Source organism: Sebastes umbrosus, chromosome 11 (genome assembly GCF_015220745.1).
Source record: "Sebastes umbrosus isolate fSebUmb1 chromosome 11, fSebUmb1.pri, whole genome shotgun sequence".
In the NCBI taxonomy this organism is placed as follows: Eukaryota; Metazoa; Chordata; class Actinopteri; order Perciformes; family Sebastidae; genus Sebastes; species Sebastes umbrosus.
The window spans coordinates 3,981,132-4,007,825 of record NC_051279.1 but is presented as its reverse complement, the minus strand read 5'-3'; the positions used below and the strand labels follow the sequence as shown (position 1 = coordinate 4,007,825).

Genomic DNA, 26,694 nt, shown 5'->3' with positions numbered 1-26,694 from the left:
TACATACATTTGCATAAAGCAGCATATTATCCACTGCCATGTTGATAAGAGTATTAAATACTTGACAAATCTCCTTTTAAGGTACATTTTGAACAGATACAAAATGTGCAATTAATCACGATTCAATATTTTAATCGTTTGACAGTCCTAAAAGGAACATAAACACGTAAACTCACATACTGAGCATCTTTCCTCTACGTATCCTCACTGAGGTCGTGGAAATGACAGCAGCCTTGTTTGTGTTCTGATACAACACTGCTGTGCCTCTCAGTGTGTCCTACTGAGACTAGCGTCTAACAGAAATGCAACATCGGGACATGAAAGAGCTGGTGTGAACACAGAGAGCCAGTGTTAGAAGGTGGGGCTAACTGCAGAGAGCGGTGCAGGATAGTGCAGCCTGGGGGGCTTTGGGGCGAAGCCAACAACAGTGAAGGACACTGGTAGGTCACACTGAGCCATATGTCCCACAAGACAGCTGAGTGCCACTCACTCTAAAGGGGCTGTGTTAAGATGAAAACCCACCGGAGTGTGTGTGTGTGTGTGTGTGTGTGTGTGGGTGCCTGCGTCTTACTACTTTTTTGTATGTGCAGACGTGTGTCCACCAAAGCGAAAGGGGACATGAAAATTTAATGCAGACACTGCTCCACTTCAAGCTGCTAATATTCTCCGCTGCCACGCCACAGCTATATCACTTCGGACACATAAACGCGTAATCTAGTTAGACCGGCAAAGCAGAAGATGCTTCACATCACAGCATCAGGATCCTGTTTATATCAGTCTCTACATCCAACTTAATCAGGGACAAGCACCATAAATCAACCGCCTCTATGATTACTCTCCACTTTGCTGCTTGTGCAACCAAAGTGCACAGAACGACGTTGCAATGCAGCGCTTTCTTGGAACGAGCATATTGCTTGTCGTGATGAGATTACAGTACAAACTGCTTGATGAAAAATATATTAAGCAGCATCCATTCTTTATGAGTCCAGCGTGAGAATGCACAGAGCGGGTATGGTAATTTACTGACTCTCCCTTTTGTTGGGGCGATTACACAATGAGAGGTTTTGCCATTTATCAAGTTTTTTTATCCGTCTGTTTCATCCTGAATGAAATATCTACTACTAGATGGATTACCGTAAAGTCTTGTCTCAAAGATTCAATGTATCCAGAAGAAGAATTAACCCTTCCTAAATCCCGCCCCTCTGGAGCTCTGTGCTCCAATAACAGTTGAGCAAGCTTGGAACCTGGCAGAACCTCGGTCAACTTTCCCCTTTCCTGTTGGGGTTATACTTAAATATGCTATGTCTGTTCAAAGTAAAAGTACTATGTAAGTCACAGTGCATGGGTGTCACAATCTTCATGGATACATTACATTGTATTTAGACACAGAACTTTCATTTTGTGTTGATTTTGGCGGTCCCTGTGGACAAAAGCGGTAGTGTTTCCGAGCACCAGAGTCCCTTTAGAAAACCTCTTATTTTACTGCAGCAGGGTCTGACAGTCTGCCCGACACCTCCCTTCCCAGCAATATGGCCTGGGCCTCCAGCAGCGTGGGGTCGGTGTTGGCTCCCAGCAGGGACCGGCGGAGCAGTGAGGCAAAGCTCTGCTCTTGGCCGACAGAGGGGCCGCTGCAGCCAGACACGGAGCTCTCCACCTCCCACTGGAGCTCCAACTGCAGGTCGCTGCTGCTGGCGTTCTAAATTTCTGGTGAACATGCATAATTTCGTCAGATTTTGTTCCTTTGTTTATTTTATCTCTGCTTCGTGCCCCCTGAAATATGTTGAAGTATGTTTATTTTTGTCAAGCTTGTCCGACCTAGCAACAGTAACTAAGGGGGGGGGCGGGACTTAGGATCGGTCAGTTGATATTACTTTGCAGAACTTCTAACTTTCCATGTTGCTCCACCAGCAGGTACAAATTCTCAACCAGTCTATTGAGAAACTGGTTATGGATAAAACAGCAGGATTGTCTGTTTTAGCTAATCCAAATTAAATAGTTGACAAATAAAGGTTGAATGCAAAATAAATGTTACATTGACATACATGCCATACAGCAATTCTGTTCATTAATTTTCAATATTGCTAACAATGGCTTAAAACACCCATAGATATACAGATGATAGCCACCATGGTATATACAGTTTAGCAAATTTACATGGTCTCGCAGTATTTATATCACCATGTTGCCTAACACTTGTGAGAATATCCCTCATACCAGAGTGACATTATTAGACCAGGAAAATAAACTGAAAAGACACCCATCTAAAGTCAAGCCTTCTTACTGCATCCTGCTTCCATTTAAATCCAAGTCTTGTCAGTGCACACGACTTTTCTCTAACCCTCTTTTAATTCTCTCTGCCAGATTAATGTGTGAAACAGCAGCGGAGAGTGGCCGAGCACTCTGTTCGACTAATTGAATATGCTTTAGTGCCAATGAGTAACAGTAAACCTGAATTAACCTCACAATCAACCGGCTCTTCATTGATCGGGAATGCAAATAAAGCCCCAGTTGCATACTGTAGCTTTATTGCGACCATGTTGCTTTATAGTGTTTCTAAATATACGTAATAAGCAAAGTGGTTTCATAATGCCTGACTGAGCACTGTGCCAGCTCGGGCTCAAGGGCTCTTCTCATTTCTCAATCTTGTGCCTCCTTGTCTCGAGGAGCGGGGAAGGAGGAACGAGCATGTATCCTTTGCGGAAGTCTTTTCAGCACCCGTTATGTATAAAAGAGGTGTGACACAGCTGGAATATACAAACCAAATATATACCAATTCAACTGCTATAATCGTGACATGATGTTTACAAGTGCAAACAGCTGCTAACGTCAAATTATTATATTAACAAGAGCATTCTCTTGCATTCAGCACTAATTTGCTGTACTTCATGTTGTCATATAGGAGTCAATTGCCCATTAGGTAGTGTGCAAATGTCATTCCAAAAGAGAGAGAAAGAGAGAGAAAAAAATACTTTGTACAGAAAGATACCAAACTAATGGACAGCTGATGCAGCTGTGCCACGTGTCACATTTAATTAACGTCTCCGAGGCAAGGATGTATCATTTTGTTGTTGTTGCCTCGACTCCTCTCTCCTCGAGTCCCTTCCTTGCCTCGTCTGCTCGCATCTCCCGTGGGCGGGACTAAGAGCGAGGATATGAGGCGAGGAAAAGACAATGGGAAAGGCCCCATGAAAAAGAGATTTGGAAGAGGAGAACCCCGGGTAATCCCACTGAACGGAATGGTTTTGCGGTTATTGAAGGGATAGTAGTGATTTACCGCAGGGTCAAAGTGATGCTTCTCTCTAGGAAAGAGAGATGACTGGTTGCTCTGTGTACTCAAACCGTAGATCAAAAATGTGTCCGGTGTTCTTGGACAACGGGAAAGAAACGGCATGAACAGGAAGGCAATCCAGGCACTCAAATATTAGAAAAAGTAACAATCAGGAAGGAAATATTAAAAAGCCTTTATTGTAGTGGTTAAATCATAAAAAAAAAAGCCAAGATATTTCAACCACTTTAGGTCTTTGTTAGGTCATTTAACAAACAAAAAACAGTAGTGGCCTCACCTATATAGTAAGCCTATATCCTAATTGAGACCAGGATACTTCAGGTGCTATATATGATATTCAGAAAATTAATATAGCAGCAAACAACTATTTGCTATGTAAAGATATAGATGAGTGACGTCTACCTGAGCAGAGAATGAAATCGCCCTCCCTGTGTGTGTGTGTTGCAATTTGAGCTTCTCTGTGCTTTGTTTGAATAGATGGGCCGGCTGCACGTGCATGTTAGCGCATGTTAGTGCATGTGCGTCTCTGTGTGTGCCCCACGGGCTAGTTAATCCCCGTCGCTCTGCACTGTGCTCATACGGAGGTTACTGCTGATAACGCCTTCCCGACCCACGCTGTCGGCGCAAAAGCGTAGCGCCCACCCTCTGTTGCAGCTGATTGCACTGCCCGTGCTGTTGGCAGGTTGTGTCTAGAAAGGAACCGGCGAATTGCGAAAATCTGATCTGAGATCTGCTAAAACTCTTGCGCGACTCGCTGCCAGACGACCTATCCAAACCACAACCATTTGAGGTCAATGCCTAACCTTAACAATCTCGCGAGAGTTTCCCCTTCTAGATGCTACCCTGCTTGCACCATTAGCTGCTAGCCGGCGGCTCAGCCATCGCCATGTTAAGAGCCGTGTGGAGGCAATCCCTCATCATAGCAATGCTCTGAATTTGGAATTCAGCACTTTTAACGCATCCAGTCGATGGATCCAAAAAGCTTCCCATTAAGTTTATTCTGTTCCCCCCGACCAGAGGTTTAATGTTCAATGACCCCTATGTGCATTTTAATGCTGTAAATATGCCATTAGAATTAGGAATCGCGATTACCCCATAGCTAGACACTTCAGTGGGTGTCACAATGCTAATGATTCCTTATTGCACACAATAGATGATGATCTAGCTAATGATGAACACATTAAACCTTTGGTCAGGGGGGGAACAGAATAAACTTAACCAGAGGGAAGCTTATTGGATCCATCGACTGGATGCGTTACAGTATCTTGGTCTCAATGAGGACATGGACTTCACATGTTTTCTGTAAGTATTGTTGTTAAAACCTATATATGGGTACATATCTTCCATTTATGACTAATTAACTTCTTTGGGTAACCTCATCTCATGTTATTTTGTGTCCTCATTCATTTGAATTGGTTTCACCTGACATGTTATTATCTGGGTCATGTGATTGCCTCTACATTGATTTCTGCTACTATCGGAAGACCTGAGGAAGACCTATACAGTGGTCGAAACATGTTGGCTCTTTCAATGATTTAGCCACAACAATAAAGGATTTTTAGTATTTGCTTCCTCGTTGTTACTTGTTCTAATATTTTCGAGTGTCTGGATTGCCTTCCTATTTGTGATGCTTCTCTCCGACCAGATTTTCAGCTGTTGCCATGGAATCCAGAGGAGACAAATGGGCTGCGTTTACTTTTATCTACAGTACGAGTTGTGAGAAGGTTACAAAATGCATGTTTGTGTCTTTTCCATACGGATCAACACCTTAAACTCTTTCTCTTACGCACTGGAATCAAAATAAAACGGTGCAAACATGTATTTTATGAGCTGTATACTAATAGCTCAAATTACATCCAAGTTAGATTCTTGACAAGCCCTCAAGATGTCAACACTACCCAATTATAAGGAATTAAATATGGTAATTTTCCGTAATCACATCTACTTGAACTAGTACAAGCCCACTCATTCCCACCCCCTACTGCTGCCCTGCCCAGTGCAATTCATCACTGACAACTTGACTCATGAAGTCAGAATACCTTCCTACCCCACCCTGACACATCAGCCCACCAATAAGCATCCCACGTCTGCTTCCAGCGGGGGGAAACACCTGGAGGCTATATTTACTCTGCTTGTGGCAGGCGTTGATTGGTCAGATGTCACGGGGTCTGCAGCTGACATAACACCAGCTCTGGGGTTGCCATGAGTGGGCACAGGGAGCTGGCAGGCCTGCACTCAGCACCCACAGAGAGGTAGCATTAGGCTAGCACACTGACTTTTAACCACTTCAGATGGCGCACTTACACCTCATACACAGATTCAACGGAACAATTTCATTTAGAACACAATATACCACTACTAAAATAAACTACCGTAGTAAGGCTTGGTACCGTATGGTGCCACCTAGAAGCTGCAATCTCTCTAACACTCCCGAACAAACCACATACTGACAATTCTTAAGGCAAAGGGTATGCTTGAAATGAAGCCCTCCACGATAGAGAAGGGTGAGATGCACCCCGCCAAACACTGCGTTAAGTGGGTGAAGTTGTTGGATAATGTCCTGTTCTGGGAGGGGTTTTCAGATGCTGTTCGACGATCTGCCGAGCACTTTCTTTGGAGCATGATGACCCATGTAGAGCCTTACCAGTATTGGGTCTAACAATGTAAAGTTTATACTGAAAGTAGTACTGGAGGAAAAGGACATCAAAATCAAAATGGCGCCCTGTAAATGCATGAATCTAATCAGCAAATTCCATAGCAATCTCCCAATTAGATTTTCATATTCCTTGTGCCTGAGGTGGCCCAATTCAGGTCCATATTGCACCAAAGTTAATTAGTTAATTTTGCCTAGTACCCATGAGTAGAAAACTAATTTTCTATATCTCTGTTGGGTTATTTACCCAAACTGAAATGATACTAAACTAAAATCAAACTAAAATACTGTATAATCTACTCTGGCTTACATGTCTCAATTGGTAATAATATGTGTATCCTTTGCCGTTTTGAATGTCATATGCACATTGTTTTGTGCAACTAACAAGACATTTGTGACAGTTTTAATGTGAAACTTGAGCTTGTTGTGTCTTAGGCTGGATTCACACCAAATCAGGCGTCGCGGCGGAAATGCCAGTCCTTCAGTTAAGTCATTCATTTGAATGTGAGTTGTGCGTTTAGGCTTTGGTTCCCGCGGGTGATGTCAAAAACCACCCCAGCGGCCTACGGCGAAAAGTTGAAATCAATCAAAATCAACTTTCGGAGAAACGCAACCCAACGTCACGCTGCGGTGGCCAATGACGCAACTGGCGATCAAACCGGAAGCGAACCTAACGGGAAGAAGAATTTGTCTACCATGTAGCATTGTAGCATTCCGCTGTTTACCGAGCAACTGTGAAGATGGAAGAGAGACTGATCACCGCCGTGATGACCTTTCCAGAGCTGTACAACCCTGCCATGAGAGATGTTAATCGTCGTGCCGTCACTTGCCGTTGTATTGCTCTTCAAGTTGGGATTTCTGGTTAGTATTTCTACATGATATCACACAAATGGGCCATTTAAGTGACACTCCAACACCCAACCCTGCACTAATCGCCCTAACGCCTGATTTGGTGTGAATGCAGCTTAACACTGGGTCAATACAACCCATCAGTACTGGGTAAAATTAACCCACTATCTTTAACCCAGTGATTTTCAGTATGCTTCTATTGAATAAAGTAAAAAAAAAAAACACTAACATCTTCTGTGGAGTATCTATGGATATCTTCAAAACATTTTATGAAGATCGGGAAATATAGCTTTCAAGATACCGTAGAATGGACTAATGTGTTGGTCAGGGTTAGATAAGAGGTCAAAGAGTTACTAAATCAGGAATCATTCTCTAGGAACCATAAATATCCATACCAAGTGTGGCCGGTATTTGGGAAGATATCTTGCTCTGGACCAAATGTTGGGTGGGTGGACAGACCAGATGGACCAGAAAAAAGCTGTTACAATGTTGATCCTAATAATGCATCCATTGAGTTCCTCTAGCATTACACTAAATTCTAAAATGATCACCAGATGTTGCAGCTCGACTGACAGGTTGGCTGACATAGCAGTCACAGCAGATTTTGCTGTAATCTGAAACAGGTAATGGTGTGTTTTAGTATCAGACAAAGAGTAAAGGCTTCAACAACCCCACCTTATTAAATACAGCACAGAGGAAGCAGAGAAACCAAGAGAAACAGTCTCCTCAATAGACCACAGTGCAACACACATAACGCTGCACACAGACACTTCGCTGTATCTCCCATGGATGTATAAAGAGAACTGGATACAGCGTTGGCGGCAGGCTCCTGTTCATTCCTATGAGAGTTGCTCAGTGGTGCATGAAGCCAAAATAGCTCGACTGTCGAGTGATAAAGTACCCGGATCATCTGGCGATCTTTTGCATCCATTGGGCCCATAGAGCAGGCGCAGTAGGTTTTCCTTTAACTCCTCCTCCCAGCCAGCATTTTACAACTTTTAGGACCTAATGATTTAAATAAGGGCTATTCAAGTGTTCGTACATCTCTTTCCCAATCTAAGTCTATGGGAAAGAGTTTTTTTGGGCCCAATGGCATCACATGACAGACACGGAAGTTGTAATTCCACCGTTTGGCCACTACGAACATTTGCTCCAAAGCCCGGCGCTCTTCCTGGGGGCTTGGTATCTCCCTGTTAGTACACCATCGATCTCTTTATCTACTAGTGGACCCAAAACTAAATTATTACATTTAGCCTTTTGTGGCACATATGTGCCCTACTGATTCAGTTCTTGTCTCTTATCTGGGAGTTTGTCAAACAGCAGTCTCTCAGTGGTTACACCCAAAGCAGTAAATTACAACACTCAATCGCAAAATAGTTGCATGAATGAATCACAGTTGTGCGTTTAGGCTTTGGTTCCCGCGGGTGATGTCAAAAACCACCCCAGCGGCCTGCGGCGAAAAGTTGAAATCAATCAAAATCAACTTTCGGAGAAACGCAACCCAACGTCAAGCTGCGGTGGCCAATGAAGTAACTGGCGATCATCTACTCGTAAAATAGTTCCATGAATGAATCACCGTGTAAGAATATCTGGAAATGTTGGACATTTCATTTAAGGTTCTGGGCCATGCTTGGGCACTGTTGACACTAGTGGTGCAGCAATCAATGTCATCCAATTTGAACTGTTAATTGCATGCCTGATGGATTTAAGCATCCATGACGAGTGTTGTAATGGGCAGGGCTGAAATCGATCCATTTCTGATTAGAATTTTAACAATCTGAAAATTAAAAATGAACAATGCTTATCAGACAGACAGACAGACGGCAACAACTGCGCCAAATTGTACGTGACCGAAGCCGGTCTGGCACGCAGAGGAAGGGATAGATGGTGGGATGGTGGCGCTGGACGAGGGAGACGGGGAGGAAGAGGAAGATGCGGTGGTACAGGAAGGAAGGGAGTGTCATTGATCTGAAGAGGGAGGGAGCTGTTTTTGTTTCAGCTTGGCAGGTTGAGTTGAGCGATGCTGCAGGCTGGCTTGCCCATATGTCACTACTGCTTCCTAATGCCCAGTTGTGAGAAGCAGAGGAATATGGTGGGACACTGTGTATGGATGTGTGTGTGTGTGTGTGTGTAAGGCTGCATGAAGTAGAGTGTGTCATGTGCAAAAACTATGCAATCCATTATTTCTTAACGGGGCAGTAATCAAACACTGCTGGCTGTCTAACTCTGGCTCAAACACAAAAACATGAACATGTATTAGGACACACGCACACACACATATTCAGGCAATAACAAAAATTTGGCCAAGCACCTGCGCAAATACAGAAATAAATTTCACCTCAGCATGCAAACACACACAATCCCTTGCATCATGATAGGTGGCTGAGCTGGCCAAAAGCACGATTTGTCCTTCAGACAGTCAGTAACATCCTTTCATGGACAGATGTTCCTCCTCCTCCTGACCTCAGGCACTGGCTACAGTGTTCATAAAATACACAGTGATCCTACTCGCTCACATACACTAACACACACACACACACATAGTGGACAGGCCAAGAGGGCTGACATTTTGACCATTTTTAGCCTTTCACACATTGAACCGATGGTCATGATTTGCTATTATTTAAAGAACTTTGGGGACCGCAATTTTCAATGTACTGTTGAAGGCTTTGGTATAATAAAATCTGACTGTATGTTCCTTGTATTTGTCTTTAACTCTGTATATTTATCCAGGAAAGGTTGAAGTCAAAAGTTGTGTGAAAAGTTTCATGAGACCAAAATACCATGTCATCTTGAGAAAGATGTTAATGGGAATAAAGAACAGAATATAATTTTGGGACGTGGGCGGGATACTTTGAGTCAGGGTGAAGATTGGAGTTAAATAAAAATTAATAAAAAAATAATGTCGATAAAGGTCAACTAAAGCGATTTTTTGTCTGTATAATAGAATAGATAATTGTGTAAACGAATGTGCCTAAGTGGATATGTATATGGATGCTTATGTAGATATAGACATATGTATATGTATATGTATCTATATAAGAGGTTGGTTGTATGTATATGAATATGAACTTACCTCTTGACACTGCATTATAACAACGGGTAGCACCTTTTTTTACCATGTCATTTTTTTCAACATAGAGGGCACCATATTGTTCTTCAATTTATGTGAAAACATACTGTACAAAATGCTGATGTAATATGAAAACAGCATAATGTGATGTAAATAAGCAGGGAACTCAGATTACAGTGAAACTGTGACCTGAGCGTGCTTTCTTTATGTGTAACAATTATGCAGGTAATATGCACGTTGAGCAAGATTAAGTGTCACTTTGTTACAATTATACAAAAGAGAGAAGTGACAGAAAGAAAACATCTTGCTAGTTGCATGCAAAGTACAGTTTATTAAAGGGGAACAACTGACATTTTAAAAACATTGATATGATTCTGGAGGCTATATAACATGATGGAAAAAAATACTGCAACATGCTCATGTACACACATATTGCGAGGGCGCACCCGGAAACCACAAGGTGGCAGCGTCATCACGGTAAACGGTAACTTCCTGTCAGCGGCGATATGAATGGAGTATGGAATTTCAACAACATTTGCAATAAAAAATAAACATGCTGTCACTTTCTGTATCTTTTCTATGTTATCAATAAACACTTGGAACTTGGAACAGAGAAATCCATGAAAGGATTTCAGCACATGTTGTGACCATCATCCCGCATCTAGTGACCATGCTACAGGCATGGCATATTGGTAGCTAGCTAGTTAGATAGTATAATAACGTAAGCTTTAGCTACTTCCTTAAATACAGTACTAGACTTTTGTTGACCAAGTATAGCACGGATGGGAATAGTCCACAATGCTTTACTGGAGTTCTGTTCCTCACTGTGGAAACTACGAGCCAGCTGCTGCCCAAATCCTGTCATGGATTACTCCGCTCATGGATAGCACTCGTAAATGTTCCTGCATGACAGGAAGCACTACCTTGATTGGCTCGTGATGGACGGGAACGCCCACTTTTTCTTCTTTTCTACTTTCTCAATGCACAGCTGCTTCTGGCCGTTATTACCATATTACCATATTACCATACGTACTTCATCATAAAGACACAAAAAATGGCAGCAGACGACATTAAACCAAGAGATTTGTCTCAGATACCCGAGGCAGTTCTATGTAGCTAAAAATAGAAAATGAATGTTTCGCTACCAGCATCATTACATTACATTATTAGCATCAATAGATGTTGAATTGCTTGTTAACATCGAATTGGTACAAGTTACCTATATTAATGTAACACTAAGCAGCTAGTTAGCTATAGTTTGCCCCACTTGTTTCATCAAAGTCATATATAATGGTAAAATGAGTTAAGAATTTGACAAATTGTGAGTTAAATTGTGCTTAGAACGATGCATAGCCACTGATTTGACTGACACAAACAGGACAATAAAGTTACTGCGCAAAAAAAAAAGGGTTGTAACGTAAACCAGTGATCTCTATGTGGGCGTTCCTGTCAAGCTCTACAGGAACGACACCCCCCCTGCAGCTGCAGTCAGACTCTACTGCGGCATTGCAATATGCACATGCATGACCAAGTTGCAGTATTTTTTCCATCATGTTATATAGCCTCCAGAATAAAATCAGTTTTTTTAAAATGGAACTAACTTTGCACTGTTGTGAATAAGACCATCAAATAAATACTGAGAATGTAGATGTTAGCTGAGTTGGTTTATAACATTTTAAGTGCAAAGGAAAAGTTCAAATCACCCATAAGTGTCCACGCACCACAGAGACAGATGTGGCCAAAAACTATCCTTCTTAATAAAACTGATAAATGGCAGAGGATTTCTTTTAAGGTCATCGAGATCTGGCAGTTGCTCCTGGTAAGTTGGCAGGAGACAAATTAGGCCTAGTTTTCCTCTTTGTCTAGGTGCCTCCAAGGTACTGGAGAAAAAACCTCCTGTACACTATCCACAGGGATAGGCGAATTAATCAAAACGCTGAGATAAAAGCCATTTAAACTCTTATATGTACAAGATGACCTTTTGAAAAATGTTTTATTTCTGAGCGAGTGACAATCTCTATTCCAATGGCCTGTAATAGTTACTCAAACACAGAGGTTTTTTGTTAACATCGCCTCAGAGGTTCAGGTCAGCCATCTTACTAAAACAATCAACCTTTTCTCTTCTCTTCTGAGAGTCACTGCCCACCTACATTTATTACATAATTAATCCCTCCGACTCCCACACGACAGCCACCTGAATGTGTTCTTCAGGGTCATAAGCAAACACCTCTATGCACCCCTGAGCTACTCTTCATGCACTGTGACAACAGCAGCTACGGGCTAAAGCTGCCGAGGTGCTACGGCTTGTTTGCAGACCGGCTCACGCACTAATGCTTTCAAATTCAGCATCCAAGCTGCGAATGGGACCACTAACATGCACAGGAAGGCTTTTACCAAAGAGGAAAATGATCTCAACAATCCTATTTATTTTAAATTGCTACAGTACTACATCTACTTCTCAGTGTGTGGATATTCTCCAGCTCCCTCTTACACTCGCAAACAAGGCTTGTGCCCCCTGTCAGCTTTTCCTTGCGTAACACTGGCACAGTTGGGGTTAGTGTAGCCCGGACACATGACTTGGGGGACAGGGCACTGGTGCGTGGCGGTGGTATATGAAACTCTGTCACCTCAGATTAATGTGAGATGAGAGGCGGAGGAGGCGGAGGAGGAGGAGGAGGAGGAGAGGATGGCAGGCAGCCATCACTGCCAGCCCTCTCGCTCCCCCTACAGGACAGAAAGAGGCAGAGCAGCCTGCAGAGAGATTCAGCAGTGAGTGAAATGGGAGTGGATTCTCACAGATCAAGATCTCAGAGATTATTTTAAAAAAAAATCAAAGAAATGGTCCAGAAAACGTATTACTTATTCTCATAATTGCCCGCACTAATTTTTCCAACCCATATGTAGAAACCCAGTGGTCCAGTTCGTGAGGAAGTCCATGCCCAGCCTGCTTCATTAACACATTCCACATTCTTATTGCAAAACATCTAAGATGTCAAAATGATTGAAATATGATCATATTATTGTTATATTAGATATCCAAACTATAATCAATTATCAATCTACAGTATGAATCTATTAGTTTAAAATGTTCATGAATAGTTTGCATTAGTGCACTGCTGCTCTCAGACCACACTATGTCTGTGACATAGACTGTATAGAAGAAGTGGACGTGGTCACCGTGACATCACCCAATGGTTTGTGGACGTTTTGAAGCCTCGAGTTCGCCACCTTGGTTTTTGGCTGTCGGTTTTTGAAAGGGTTAAAGTTGTAAGACGAAAACATGGACAACTCTCAGACCGGACAACGCCGTGGTAGCGACCTGTCAATCACAAGGTAGCCACGCCCTAAAGCATCCCCTGCTTTATGGTCTATCTGACTCTAAATGGGAGCATAATTTACTAAATGAACATCATGCTGTATTGAAGAAGACTTGAAACTAGCGATTGAGATCATAAACTCGTGTTTACAATGTTTACTGAGGTAATAAATCAAGTGAGAAGTAGGCTCACTTTCTCATAGACTTCTATACAATCAGACTTCTCTTTGCAACCAGAGGAGTCGCCCCCTGCTGGCTGTTAGAAAGTTTAAGGCTCTTCAGCATTGGCTTCACTCTTCAGACCCCGGAGTTGCCCACTGGTCTGCAACTAACAAATATTTTCCTAATCAATTCATCTGCAGATTTTTTTCTCAATGAATAAAGTAATCGTTTTCTCTATAAAATGTAATAAAATAGTGATTACTATAAATTACTTGTTTGGTCTGACCAACAGCGCAACGCCCAAAGATATAAAACTTTAAGAAGTTAAAAAATGTATTAGAAACATCACGTACATACAGGTAGATGTATGAAATCTGACCTCACTATCACATAGGACAAAGAAAAGCAGGAGATGCTCACATCTGGGAATGTTGAATGTGAATGTTTGGTCATTTTTGCTTTGATTTATGCAATTGATCAATTACCATTCGTACTAAGGGTGGCCACAAAAGAAAGCTGCACGATATCAACATGTAAAAGTAAATAAAGAAATATCTGACCCTAAATCTATTAGCACAGGTTCCCCCCGAAGTGTGTGTGAGCTCCCCAGTTCTGTTCACATTGTACACTAACGGGTGTTTGTGAGCAAAACTCCTCAAAACTTCATTGTAAAATTTTTCGATGACATCGCCATTCTTGGCTTACTACACAGAGATCTGGACACATCACTTTTACCGCTCCGAAATCAAACAGTTTACGGACTGCTGTGATGCTCACCACCTGATTGTGAATGTGAAGAAGACTGAGGAAATGAAGTTCGATCTAAAGTCAATTCGTAATCCATTACTCATTCACAATGTACCCATAAAACAGATTTCCTCACATAAATACCTTGGTGTTCACATTGACAGCTCGCTCACATGGAGTGTGCATGTTGAAAACCTTTGCTCTAAGCTACAACAGGGGATGTAGTTTTTTGAGAAGGCTTAGATTATATGGTGTAAACAATAAATTAATGATTCTGTTTCATCAAATGATTTTAGAGAGTGTAATTAGATATGGCATCCAAGTGTGATATACGGTAACCTGTCAGCACAGTTAAAGTCCAAGCTCACACGCCTCACTCAAACAGCTATGGAGATCATAGGGATAAAAGAACATCACTATCTTCAGCCCTTTGTATGAAACCTCTGAGTTAAGGGAGGCACAGAAGATTCTGAACGATCCAACGGGTCGAGGTGTTGCCTTCAGGTACGGACGGTTCAGAATGCCAATGTGCCGGCTAAATCCATGTTTTATGTGTGTATGTACATTGTGACTTTGCTATATTGTGTGATGCAATGGCCTGGAGCCCAACACAAATTCCTCTGTGGGACAATAAAGTATATCTTATCTTATCTTATCTTATCTTATCATGCCATCTAATTCATGATCCCTGCATAAACCTTTCTGAAGTGTTTAATTTCTTTTTCGACTGCATCATAGAAGTGTTGATTCAACTCTATGCTAATTTCTGAGGTGTTGGGCTGCATCCATGTGTACCACAAAAATAGTTTTCTTCTAATCCTAATATGTGACCACACAGACAGAGTAACACTAAGCGACATTTCCTGCTGCTTCAGGCTGCACGCTCGCTTGTTTTCTAAGTGACACATTTCCATTTTTCTTGCTTAGACTGCACTGGAAAGGCTTTTCTGCCAATCACGTACAGTACAGAAGCTCAAGAGAGATAGCATAGAAGTCACGTTCACCTCTGAGTGTTGAATGACAAGGAAAGAAACTCGCAAAAGAGGGCACTGTAATTATAGGCGGCGTGTTTTGCCTCGTCATTTTTAATTTCACAGGCGTTTTTTAAGCCTCCGAGGTTTTTTTTTGCCCTGGATGCACAGTGTCAAAACGTGCCAGTCAGACAACACAACTTGTCAGCGTATCTATTATCCTTCGCAATTAAAAGGAGCCATGTCAGTGAGGGGTGTAATCCCATTCTCGCCCGATGGAGTGCCTCCACTCCATCACTGGGAAACAGTTCAATGAACCAAACACACCAACGGCTGCACAGGCGCACGATTAACAGAAATTTCCATAGTGACACATTTCAGACACAACAGAGGAGTCTTGTTCCCCGAAGCGACACCTCGGCTCTCCAGGAGGACGCCTCTCCTGCGTCTTCCTGATGGCCATCATTCATAAAGCACAACAAACACACAGAAAACAGCCAGTGAATGGAGCTGTGAGGAGCGCAGAGACAGGTGGCCTGTGGGAGAGCCAAAGACTCCTGCCAGTCACCCCAGAGAGAGAGAGAGAAAGAGAGAGAGAGAGAGAGGGAGGGAGGAAGGGGAGAGAGTGGGCGAGTGGATGAGGTGAAAGGGTGAGGGCAGAGAAGAGGGAGAAACTGTGAAGGAGAGACAGAGGGGAGAGTAAGAAAGACAGAGAGGGAGGAAGGGAGAGGAAGTGTGGTAGCAATGAATGTGGAGACAGAAGGAGGGAGGGAGGGAGAGATTGGAGGGGAGAGAGAGAAGATGGAACAGCAGATGGATTAGATAAAAAGAGGAGAGAGATAGGAGGCAACAGAGAGAGAGAGAGAACAGGAGAAAAGGTACGAGTGATGGATTGATGGAGGGCATTAAAACCAGGATTTAGCCTGGTGGAGGCAGAGATACGAGAGAGAGAGAGAGAGAGAGAGAGAGAGCAGAGGACTGGACAGGTGACGCTGACCTCAGATGCCAAGCATGTAAGCAAACAGAGAATCAGAGAGGCTGATATGAAAATGTGCAGGAAGCAGCAACACTGGTGGGAAAAAAAACAACTAGGTCCTCCACTGATTCTCCACATCTCCGCTATGGAAACCTACAGTATGATTGCTTTTTTTTTTTGCCGAGCCACTGAAGCCTTCTAAAACAAAATGGAAATAAATTGAAGGGTGAGTGTGCGTATGTGTGTGTGTGAGGGAAACAGGGAAGAAGAGAGAGAGAGAGACACCCGCTCTGCATGAGGTGAGTGACAGGCATGAATATTTAACGCCTTTCGCCGTCGCCGAGGTGACGGCTATCAGCGCGTCAGTCCTGCCTCCGATCCATTCACAGCTGCTGCCTTATTGGCACAATTAGACAGGGATAGGGCTCTGATTAATTGAACTGGGCTCTCCATTCAATCCCTCCAGAGCAAGTACAGGTCTCTTATCGGGATCACAGCGCGCTCTATTCCTCTGAGTGATGACAAGTTGAAATACTATTGGCAACCGTGCACACACACACTACAGCAAAGTCGCCACCCGTGTGCACATAAAGATTCATTACTTTATTGACTCACCCAACATGAACAGAGGAATTTGCCTCAGTGCAGGACTTAAATCAAACGCTGTATATACTGTGTAATAAACAGAGTATATAAAATATAATAATAACCTGTATGGCCACATGTCCAGATGTGCAGATACTTCTATAAAGTGCTGATGTGCCAGAGTTTAGGGCTTTAAAGCAAATGAAATACCTACAATATATCAGCGTATAGTCTAATAACAGACTCCATTTATGGTGGTGTTATAAGTGGTGTTATGAATCAGCAGTCTCGCCTTAAAGTGTGTAATTTTGTGTGTGTGGAAATAGTTTTGTGGGAAAGCAGAGGTAGAAAAGTTGAAGAACAGTACCCTCTCCTGGCCTAGAGAGCGAGATGAGATTTCACAAGCAGCAGCAGCAGGAGCAGTGATGCGCTATCTGTGTTTGGTACATCCGTACACAAATAGTCAAGTTAATCAACACTAACACACTGCTATGCCCATTTCTAGTCATCTGAAAATCAACTGGGGGAAAAACACACAGAATAAAAATAAATTAGAAAAAGCTCAACAATTATATTTAACAGCAGAAGATGACGGTTTCACTGCGAAGCTCTCCGGCAGTGAATGTGTTAAAACTGAACTCCTGTTAAACCATCCCCCAGATACATGCAGGCTGAAAGAGAACACTGCTTTCATTAAAACATTTCCAGCCACATGTATGTCTTAAACTGGCTTTTTTAATGTTCTATCTAATAAGTGAGCAAATAATGAAGCAGTAAGTTATCTTTATATTAAACTATGAAGGGAACAGTCAACCCTGAAGCACTTTAAACCTGCTGTCCATAATGTTCTTTTAATTAACAACTAATTAACATGTCCATCCGCATGGTGCAGTATTAAACACAGAAACAACACATTTACCCCGGTTGGAGATTCTCTTTATACTCAGTGCCAATAAAGACTGTTCAAAACTAAGCCAGGACACTGCGAAGGAAAACCTTCTCTTCCCACCCCGTCTGTGGACCTCAGTACCAAGCACACTGGTTCTTACCGAAGACATTCATCTCAAGAAATGGGTCACAAGTAAATTATTTCATTTTAAAAAAACGCTCTGTAATTTCTTAAAACAGCTGGGCACTTTTTAGCTAACATTACTCAAAGAGGGGTTGATTTGTTGGGGACTATTTTCTGCTGCGGATTATTACACATTGGGTGCTCTAGTGAGTATCTATGGCACTGTGACAGTGTATGTGGGATTGATTCAAAATAAGCTACAGTGCCCAAGTTGTTTATGAAGTAACATGTCACTGACAACACTGGAAGTCAATGGCTCAGAGGAATAAGTTATATTAGGATTTGGCTACACATAGAATAGCTGTGATATGTGTAAATAACAAAATAATCATTTAACTGGTAGTAATAATGATGGTCCAAAATTGATGTCAAATTGCATTAAAACCTTCAAATTTCCAGTACTCCCAAACCCAGTATCTCCTAATATCTTTTATTCACTGTCGAAATTCAGATTGTGTCTCTTTATGTATCTTATCCTGCCGCATAATATGTAGGAGCATCCTGACTGGGACCACCTGACACCACCTTAACCCTACACTGAAAAAAATGGTACTTTGGATTAAAAGTACTCTAATTTGTTACATCTAAATTTATTAGTTTTTCTCAAATTGTATTTATGATTTGGTTGAAACCGTAAATTATGATTTAATATAAATCAAAATACTTGTTTGGCCAAAGTCAAAAATGTACATTCACACAAAGTAAAAAGATTATTCATTATGAAGACCATACACAATTTTTGTACTTTGTTACAACTTAATTTTTCATTTTGGAAAAACCTAATATTTACTGTTACATCCAAGTAGAATTTTTACTTTGGAATAAACTAATCAAAATACTCTAATTTGTTACATGCAATTTTATTACTTTGTTACAGCTTAATTTTAAATTTTAAAATATTCACACGGGAACATTATATATAATGTTCCCGTGTGAATATTATTGGAGTATTATAGGCCTACTATAGAAGATGCATAGCCCAAGTATAACAATAGCAATAAAACCACAGCTGGTTATGACTGACACAGTGTAACACGTTTCAAGAAATAATGAATAAATAGGAATAAGTCACAAGAGATTGTTGATAACAGCCGATACACAAACCAACATGTGAATAAGAGAGTACAGGCATCTATTGATTTCCACTTCGAGCGCAATATTCAATATTCAATATTCAATATTCAATATTCAATATTCAATATTCAATTCTTACTTCTTTATTACTTACATGTTTTATGTGTCTGTTTTATGTTGTGTTTACTTATGTATAATGTTTAATCTTTACACTATCAATATAGTGTCTGTGGTTCCTCACGCGTTGTGCAGCACATTGTACTTCCACCATTACTAATAAAAAAAAAATGTATACCTGGTAAAGTCAGCGGTTGGTGTCAGTTATTCTGGAATAATATATATTGTACATCGGTTCAGGATTTCTCAGTTTCTCCACCAGCAGCAGCCTAAATACACCAGTTTGCACTACAGCCACTGGAGGAGGCACAGGAGCACAACTCTTGCTGTTTCTCCAGTGAAAACACTTGTTGTCTTGCATTTACTGAGCTAATAAAATTATGACTTATTTTCAACTGCATGTAAAATCAAGTTAATACACTCTACTCTACAAGCACTCAAGAAAATGCCACAACTTTTTTACATTCAAAAACAAACTCACAGACTCGTATATCACAGATAAATCCCACCGTTTAAGAGGTTATGGTTACACAGTTATGATCCAGTTATACAATGCAGAGGATTACCAACCACAGACAACTTCCCACAGAATTAACAACTGCCCTTGAATCTGAACCCCCAAAAGCGAGCCTGAGGCGACAGTGATCCAGGGAAGCTCGAGTCTCTGGTAACAACTCTGGATACATTCTCTCTCTGACCTCCTTTTTTAACAGATATTAGCTGAAAAGTAGGGTCCTTTAACTAGCACAAAGACTGTGTGAAGTTATCCTATTTAACCGGCCATGCTAAGAACACTGTCAACCTACGTTTACCCAAAAAGACATGAGGAAGTATTCTGTGAGATATTTCTGTTATGTTCACACACCAGAATGGAGATACTCCTCCTCACGTATTGATCAATAAAAGATCTCTTTTGAACTAGAGGTTGGGTAAGAATCTGAATCCAGTATCAAATCAGAATCATCTCAAACCCTTTCCCAGTCTATTTAGGGTTAACTACAAAGAATTACATTATAATTTACTTTATATTTATGCGCAAAGATTGACATTCAAAAATGTAAAACTTAGGCGATCGTTTCAGTTTTCATATCGTCCAATTGTGCTTACTCGAGTCGAGATCGTCGATTCAAAGTCAAAGTTACGTGAATGAAAATTTAACGCTCCACAAATGTATCTCTAAATGCACATTACAGGGCACAGATTCTAGAGATTATTTGTATTAGGGCTGTAACTATTATTATTATTATTATTATTATTATTATTATTATTATATTATTATTATTATTATTATTATTATTATTATTATTATTATTATTATTATTATTTTATTATTATTGTTATTATTGTTATTATTATTATTATTATTATATTATTATTATTATTATTATTATTATTATTATTATTATTATTATTATTATCATTATTATTATTATTATTATTTTCTTGATTAATCGATTAGTTGTTTGGTCTATAAAATGTCAGAAAATGGAGAAAAATGTTCATCAGTGTTTCCCAAAGCCCGAGATGACGTCCTCAAGTTTCTTGTTTTGTCCATAACTCAAAGATATTCAACTTAATGTCATAGAGGAGCAAAGAAACCAGAAAATATTCACATTTAAAAAACTGCAATCAGAGAATATTGAGGGTTATTTTTCCTTAAAGAATTATTTAAACCGATTATCAAAATAGTTGGCGATTAATTTAATAGTTGACAACTAATCGATTAATCGTTGTGGCTCTTAGATAGTAAGTTAGATAAAATCGTCTTAATATCGGCATAATAATATTGTTACAAGCCTGCGATTTTGTTAAAAAACAGTGAATGTTTTGTATCTTGTTCTTTGCTAAGATTTTTTTTTTTTTTAAATGACAGAAGAGATAAAATATTCATGACAGCTGCACTAGTCGATATTTTTATATGAACAACAATACATTTCCCTCATGAGTTGGTGGAGACCAAAACAGAGCTAACATTAGAGTGAATATTGGACTTGCATTCACCTTGTGGCCAGAAACATGACTCCAAATGAATGATAATGTTACTCTGCGTCTGCTGGATGTGTAAATAAGCAACTTTATAAAGTGATAATGAGTCCGTGTCGTGTTTTTAGCTGCAGCATGTCGTACTGCTCTTAAATTAATTAACAATTAATGCATGTTTATGTCATTTTATAGACTCAGAACTTGATGAATCTGGGTTTCTTACAAACTTGGAACCTGATCAAAATCAGAAAAACGCTGTATAAATAAAATGTATTATTATTATTATTATTATAAAATTGGAATCAGCTATCATCAGAACCCAACCATAGTTATAATAATAATAATAATTATAACACTTAGTTATCTAGCACCTTTCATACATGAAATGCAGCTCAAATTACTCCTGTAATATGTGATGTGAATGTTACATAATTCAGTATATTAACTGTATAATACAAGTTAAAGGTTATGCCGTGTGTATCTAATAAATACACTGCATCACGGGAGAGGGAAATATTTGTTATATATTCAATAATAAAGGTTATTTAACCTTTATTTTTTTGCATTTAAACTCAGACAGAATATTGTACCAGCTGTGTTAGAGGTCAAAATGAGTGACATATACTTCTTTTTTTACAGTAGAGTAGTAAGTCCTCTATCAGTGCAAAGGATGAAAAATAAGTTATTTTTATTTCTCACATGATCAATGTCCCCCCTGAAGTTTTGTGAGTATCTAATACTAACTGGTGCATAACCGGTATCTGTATCAGTGTATTCCTGGTGTGTGATGTAGAATACCTCTTCCTGGTCCAACATGTAGATCTGATTTCCGGTGTTCACACGGAGATGGGGGTTCCAGTTGTCTTGGGGTGGACGGACGTGTGTGGGGCGGTCGTAGATGGGGCGCTCGTGCGAAGGAAGATTGAAGGAGGGACGGTCGAAGGAGGGACGGTCGAAGGAGGGACGGTCGAAGGAGGGACGGTTGAAGGAAGGACGGTTGAAGGAGGGACGTTCGTAGGCGGGACGGTCGAAGGAGGGACGGTCGTAGGTGGGACGTTCGGGAGTGGGACGGTCGTACGAGGGAGCGTGGAAGGGGTGGACGTGGGTGCGATGATGGTGATGATGGTAGGAGGGGGGGACGGCACACCTTGCATCTGGACAGGAGAGAAGGAGGAGGAAGGGAGAAGAGGAGAGGGAGGGAGGAAAGAGAAGGTCAGTTAGGATCATCGGTAGGAGGGCGGTGATGTTGTGACACATGTCTGTCCTCATAACGTCAGTGTCAGGTGTCATTAGAGTGTTTGATAGGTCAGCTTGAAACAGGTCATTAATTAATGAGACTATACAGGACAATGCTAGAAACAGTACCTGATCCTGGAGTGTTTAAGAACAATAATGAAATCCATCTTATTTATAGAGCACTTGGATGCACAAACTGTTTTCCAAAGGCAAGAAGATCAACACAATGACAGGACCTATAGGAGGCCTTAGAAACTACAGCACTAACTAAATAAAGCAGCAAGCATTGATACAACATAGTAGAAAATCACCTGGTTTAAAGGAATAGTTGGACATTTTGAGAAATATGCTTATTTGCGTTCTTGCCAAGAGTCAGATGAGTTTGCATTTATAAAACAAAATATACATGAAGCTTTAGAGGTGCTGGTAGGCAAATATTTAAATCATGGGTAGAACCAGGCTAGCACTTTCCCCCTGTTTCCAGTCTTTATGCTAAGCTAAGATAACCGTTTCTAGATGTGACGGTGGTATTGCTCTTTTTGTCTCACTCTGTGCAAGAAAACAAGTAAAAGAAATGCCAAACTATTCTTTTAAATACACTAAAAACACTTCAAAGTAGTTCACTTTTCATAATTTCCTTTAATTCACCGGTCCAGAGGAAATGTCCTCATTTTTCCTCCTGCTCTTGTTTTCCTAACCTCAATCCCATTCACACAAACAGTACAAAAATAAAACAAAAGAACAGGCCGTTCTGGATCCTGAGACAAAATGTAAAGTGCTACTAGGCTGAGAAAAGCAAAGAGATATTTGGAAACACTTCAAATTCTTCAATCTTTTGAGCTTCATTTATAAGAAGACGGCTCTTGATAGTGACTCTGCAAACACACCCTTGTGAATGTGAATTCAAGTCACTCCCTCTCTGTTGGTTTTATAGTCACAGCTAAAAGTGATAATTGTCTAATTGAAGAAGTCCTAGATCCAGCTCACCGCCAAAATCTAATCATCTGTTCCTTGGCTCGAGGCTGTCCTGTCCACCAAATTTAACAGAAATCTCTTCCTGAGGTGTCCTGCTGACAGACAGACAGAGAAACTAAACTATAATCTCCTCGGTGGGGGTACACAATTATCTTCGACGTTATCCCTTAATTCCGAGGATCAATCAAGAAGATGTGGAGAAAAAAATGAAAATGATATCTGAGGGCTCTGTGCCTTGGATAATTTAAGAAATTGATCACAGTATTTGAGACATTAATATGGATTTTTCTTCTCCCCGTGTAGCTGTTTCACTTCGTCTTAAGCGAAAAATGTGTGACTAAGGACCTTTGGTAAATGAGGCACTTTGTCTTTTCTTTCTTCGCTGCGGTTTCCCAGCCTTATTGCACTGCTTAAAACTTATGTTTTAACTCAAGGAATATGGAGTCAGATACGTTTCAATATTAATGAATGCACACAGAAGGATTTATATATAAATGATTCTCTCTTCACAAAAATGTGTTTCAATGCACACAAATATAGTTATCGTTGTATATAAATGTAAAAGAAAATTCACATATAGAAAAATAAGATTTGCAAATATATTTCTGATGCACACACACATATATTTTGTTTAAAATAAATGTAATATAAATCCACACATATGCATTTAAATGTACGCAAGTTTCATCAAAAACATATTTGGATGTTGTTACATTTATATACAAACTGTTGAACCTGGGTCAGTGTGTCTTTTGGTTATTTGATTTTCCATTCACAAAAGGATATTAAAATACAAAAAAATAGAGGTTTTGATATTTGATTTTTTTATTTTAAAATTTAAAAAAAAAAATGTTAAATGCAAAGTTGTTTTTCTTTATCAGGGTCAAAAAAGGGGATGAACTAAACTTAAAAAAACGGGTTGATTTTAATTTTTTATTTCTAAAAACAAAAAATAAAATCACTAGAAGACAGAAACGAAAAAACGCCTGTTTTTCATATTCAGCAACCGGAAGTTGCGTAAGAGCGCGTATGAGTACGGTGCACTGTATGAGAGAAAAACAAGTACGGTGCTGCTTTGTAACTGAAGGTGATGGACACGGATCAGTAGGTAGTTTTTTGAAGCGATAAAAGAGTTTGTCTCAGGGAAGAAGACATGACTGCAGAAAAACTAACTTCGGTAAAGTTGGAAAGATATTGACAGATTCGAACTTCCCGGATCAATAACTCATAAACGAAACGTTGTTAAAACACAAACGACAGCTCTTTCTAACCGTAGTGAGGTAGACAACGAGCTACAACCTAATTTTAATCAGAACGAGCCGTTCTCCGAGCTGAACACATAACATTGGTCTCTATGCGCAGCCGGCTGTGAGACGATTGGTCAGGGACCGTCTACAAAGTACAACGCCGAAAAGAGAAAAATATTCAATAACTTCAGTCTTATGCAGTGTAGTACCACCAAAATTACTTCACACATTAATGGCCTCTTCCTGATTATACTACAACACTTAGTTGTAGTATAATAATATGTTTTTGCACTGTTTTGGTGATTTTGTATCGGGAAAAATATTCAATAACTTCATGGTTGTACTAATAATAAACTAATAATGTCTAAATCTACAGAGTTGCCTATTTTTAAATACATATATTTGTGAATTTCTATTACATGTATTTTAAAACAAGAAATATTTGTGTGTGCATCTGAAATATATTTGTGAATCACATTTTTTGTGGATTTGTTTTTACATTTATAAACAACAATAACTTTTTTTGTGTGCGCTGAAAAATATTTTTTGTGGAGAGTCATTTATATATAAATCACAAAATACATTTGTAAATCCGTCTGTGTGCATTCATTAATATTGAGACTGATCTGCCTCCATAAAGGAAACACACCATAGGCACATGATGATACTTTCCCATGTTTATCTGTCCAAGCTTAGCATATTTATGTGCACATTCTTCTATAGGTTACAATTCTCTATCTCTGTGACCTGTTCTAAATCTAAAGGGCCTTTCTTGATGCGTCTGTTGTTCTGTAATACTGACCTTGCATTTTCTCTCCCTCCTCTTAAGACTCCTTATTTATTCTCTGTTTAAGCTTTAGACATTTTTACTTCTTTTCCAAGAAGCAAAAGGCAACAGCAGCATCTCTCACATGCTTCAGATTACGCCACCGAGCGTTTTTATAGTTTTCAACTACGAATACAAAAGCAAACGTCTCGAGGCAGTCCTCTCACTTCATCATGTCTGATGCTGGAATTCAAAGACTCTCCACTCTTTTTTAGAAGCAGTCCAGTGGAACAAGGCTGACTCAATCCTACTTGTTTAAGACTTTGCTTTAATATTCAGCATTAAAAAAGATGATAATATTTCCCTAAAAGGCAAATCACCACTCCGCTAGCATCAATAGTGCATGCTCTGGTCCAGAGAGGACGTTCATGGACTAATTCACACTGAAAACAAGTTAAAACAATTAGATTAATGTGGTTTTTAAAATGTAAACAAGTTGAGAAAGACTTCTGCAGAGTGTGTGTGTGTCCGTCAAAGCAATATTCCCCCAGTGGCTCACACCTCTTGCACCAATGAAATGCCAAATTCACACTTACAACATCTGCAGAGTGTACTACGAGGCTGGAACATACACACATTCACATGTTCATACAATCACACATACTCACAGACAAGCAGAGAGAGAACTGATATCTATTTGACCCTCTATTTGACGAGGTGATTGACCGAGGCTCTGCACCGTCTCCCCTTGAAAGTAAGCCAGAAACAGTCACCTGTGGCCCACAATGCAACACTACAGCATGTCATAACCGATTATTTTACATCACTTCTCAGATTCTCCCAGACAGTTGACGGCTACAGCGGTTCTCCGTCCCCAGCCGGAGCGGAAAGGCACAACAGGCAATCGTCTAATAGTGGCAAAGTAACAACTCTAGTTGATCTTTCAAGTTTCCTGTTTGAATTATGAATCAAGCTGCTGAAATATAGATGAGCTCCTAAACAAGCACAGAGCTAATTAATATGGACGATTCAAGGAATGGGAAGGAGTGAAGCATGGAGAGTCTTTTCATACATGGACCCACATGTGGTCCAGTTTTCATCTCGCTGCAGAAGGGAGAGGTTTGGTGTCTTGCTTAAAGGGACGGCTCACCCCAAAATCAAAAGTACATATTTTTTTTCTCCCATAGACTGTGTATAAAGATGGAAGACGCGTCTCCGCTTCCTCCCACTGTACAAAAGTGAAGCCAAAATATCCCGGATACGGGAGCTGTCATCTTGAGATTTTGACGTCATTTGGAGCCAGTCTGTCAGCAGTGATCGGGTGGTGGAGCCGCGGTATAGAGCCGCGGTATAGAGCCGCGGTATCGAGCTGACCAACTGCAGGTTGTTAGTGACAGAATATCACAGCTGCCAATCATGACGTCTCACCCTCCTTTTTATAGCACCAAATGACTAATTAAAACCAAACTTATAAGAAAAATGAACACTTGAACATACATCAGCGTAATGAGAACTATCTAAACTGACAGAAACCATCTTTGGGAAAAATGTATTTGACGTTTACTTTCACTTTTTAGTTCGGCCCATGTCCCATCCGCTAACATGG

The 26,694-nt window shown here is 40.3% G+C and overlaps 1 protein-coding gene across 8 annotated transcripts in view; it reads right to left on the bottom strand.

The window, feature by feature from the left end:
* The window catches only part of syngap1b (synaptic Ras GTPase activating protein 1b), a 178,255-nt gene that overhangs the window by 110,046 nt on the left and 41,515 nt on the right, over positions 1 to 26,694 (bottom strand). For all 8 annotated transcript variants that reach the window (XM_037783746.1, XM_037783751.1, XM_037783747.1 and 5 more), the window contains exon 2: positions 21,663 to 22,018. In XM_037783746.1, the coding sequence (XP_037639674.1) occupies positions 21,663 to 22,018 (356 nt within the window). The remainder of the gene's footprint in view (positions 1 to 21,662; positions 22,019 to 26,694) is intronic.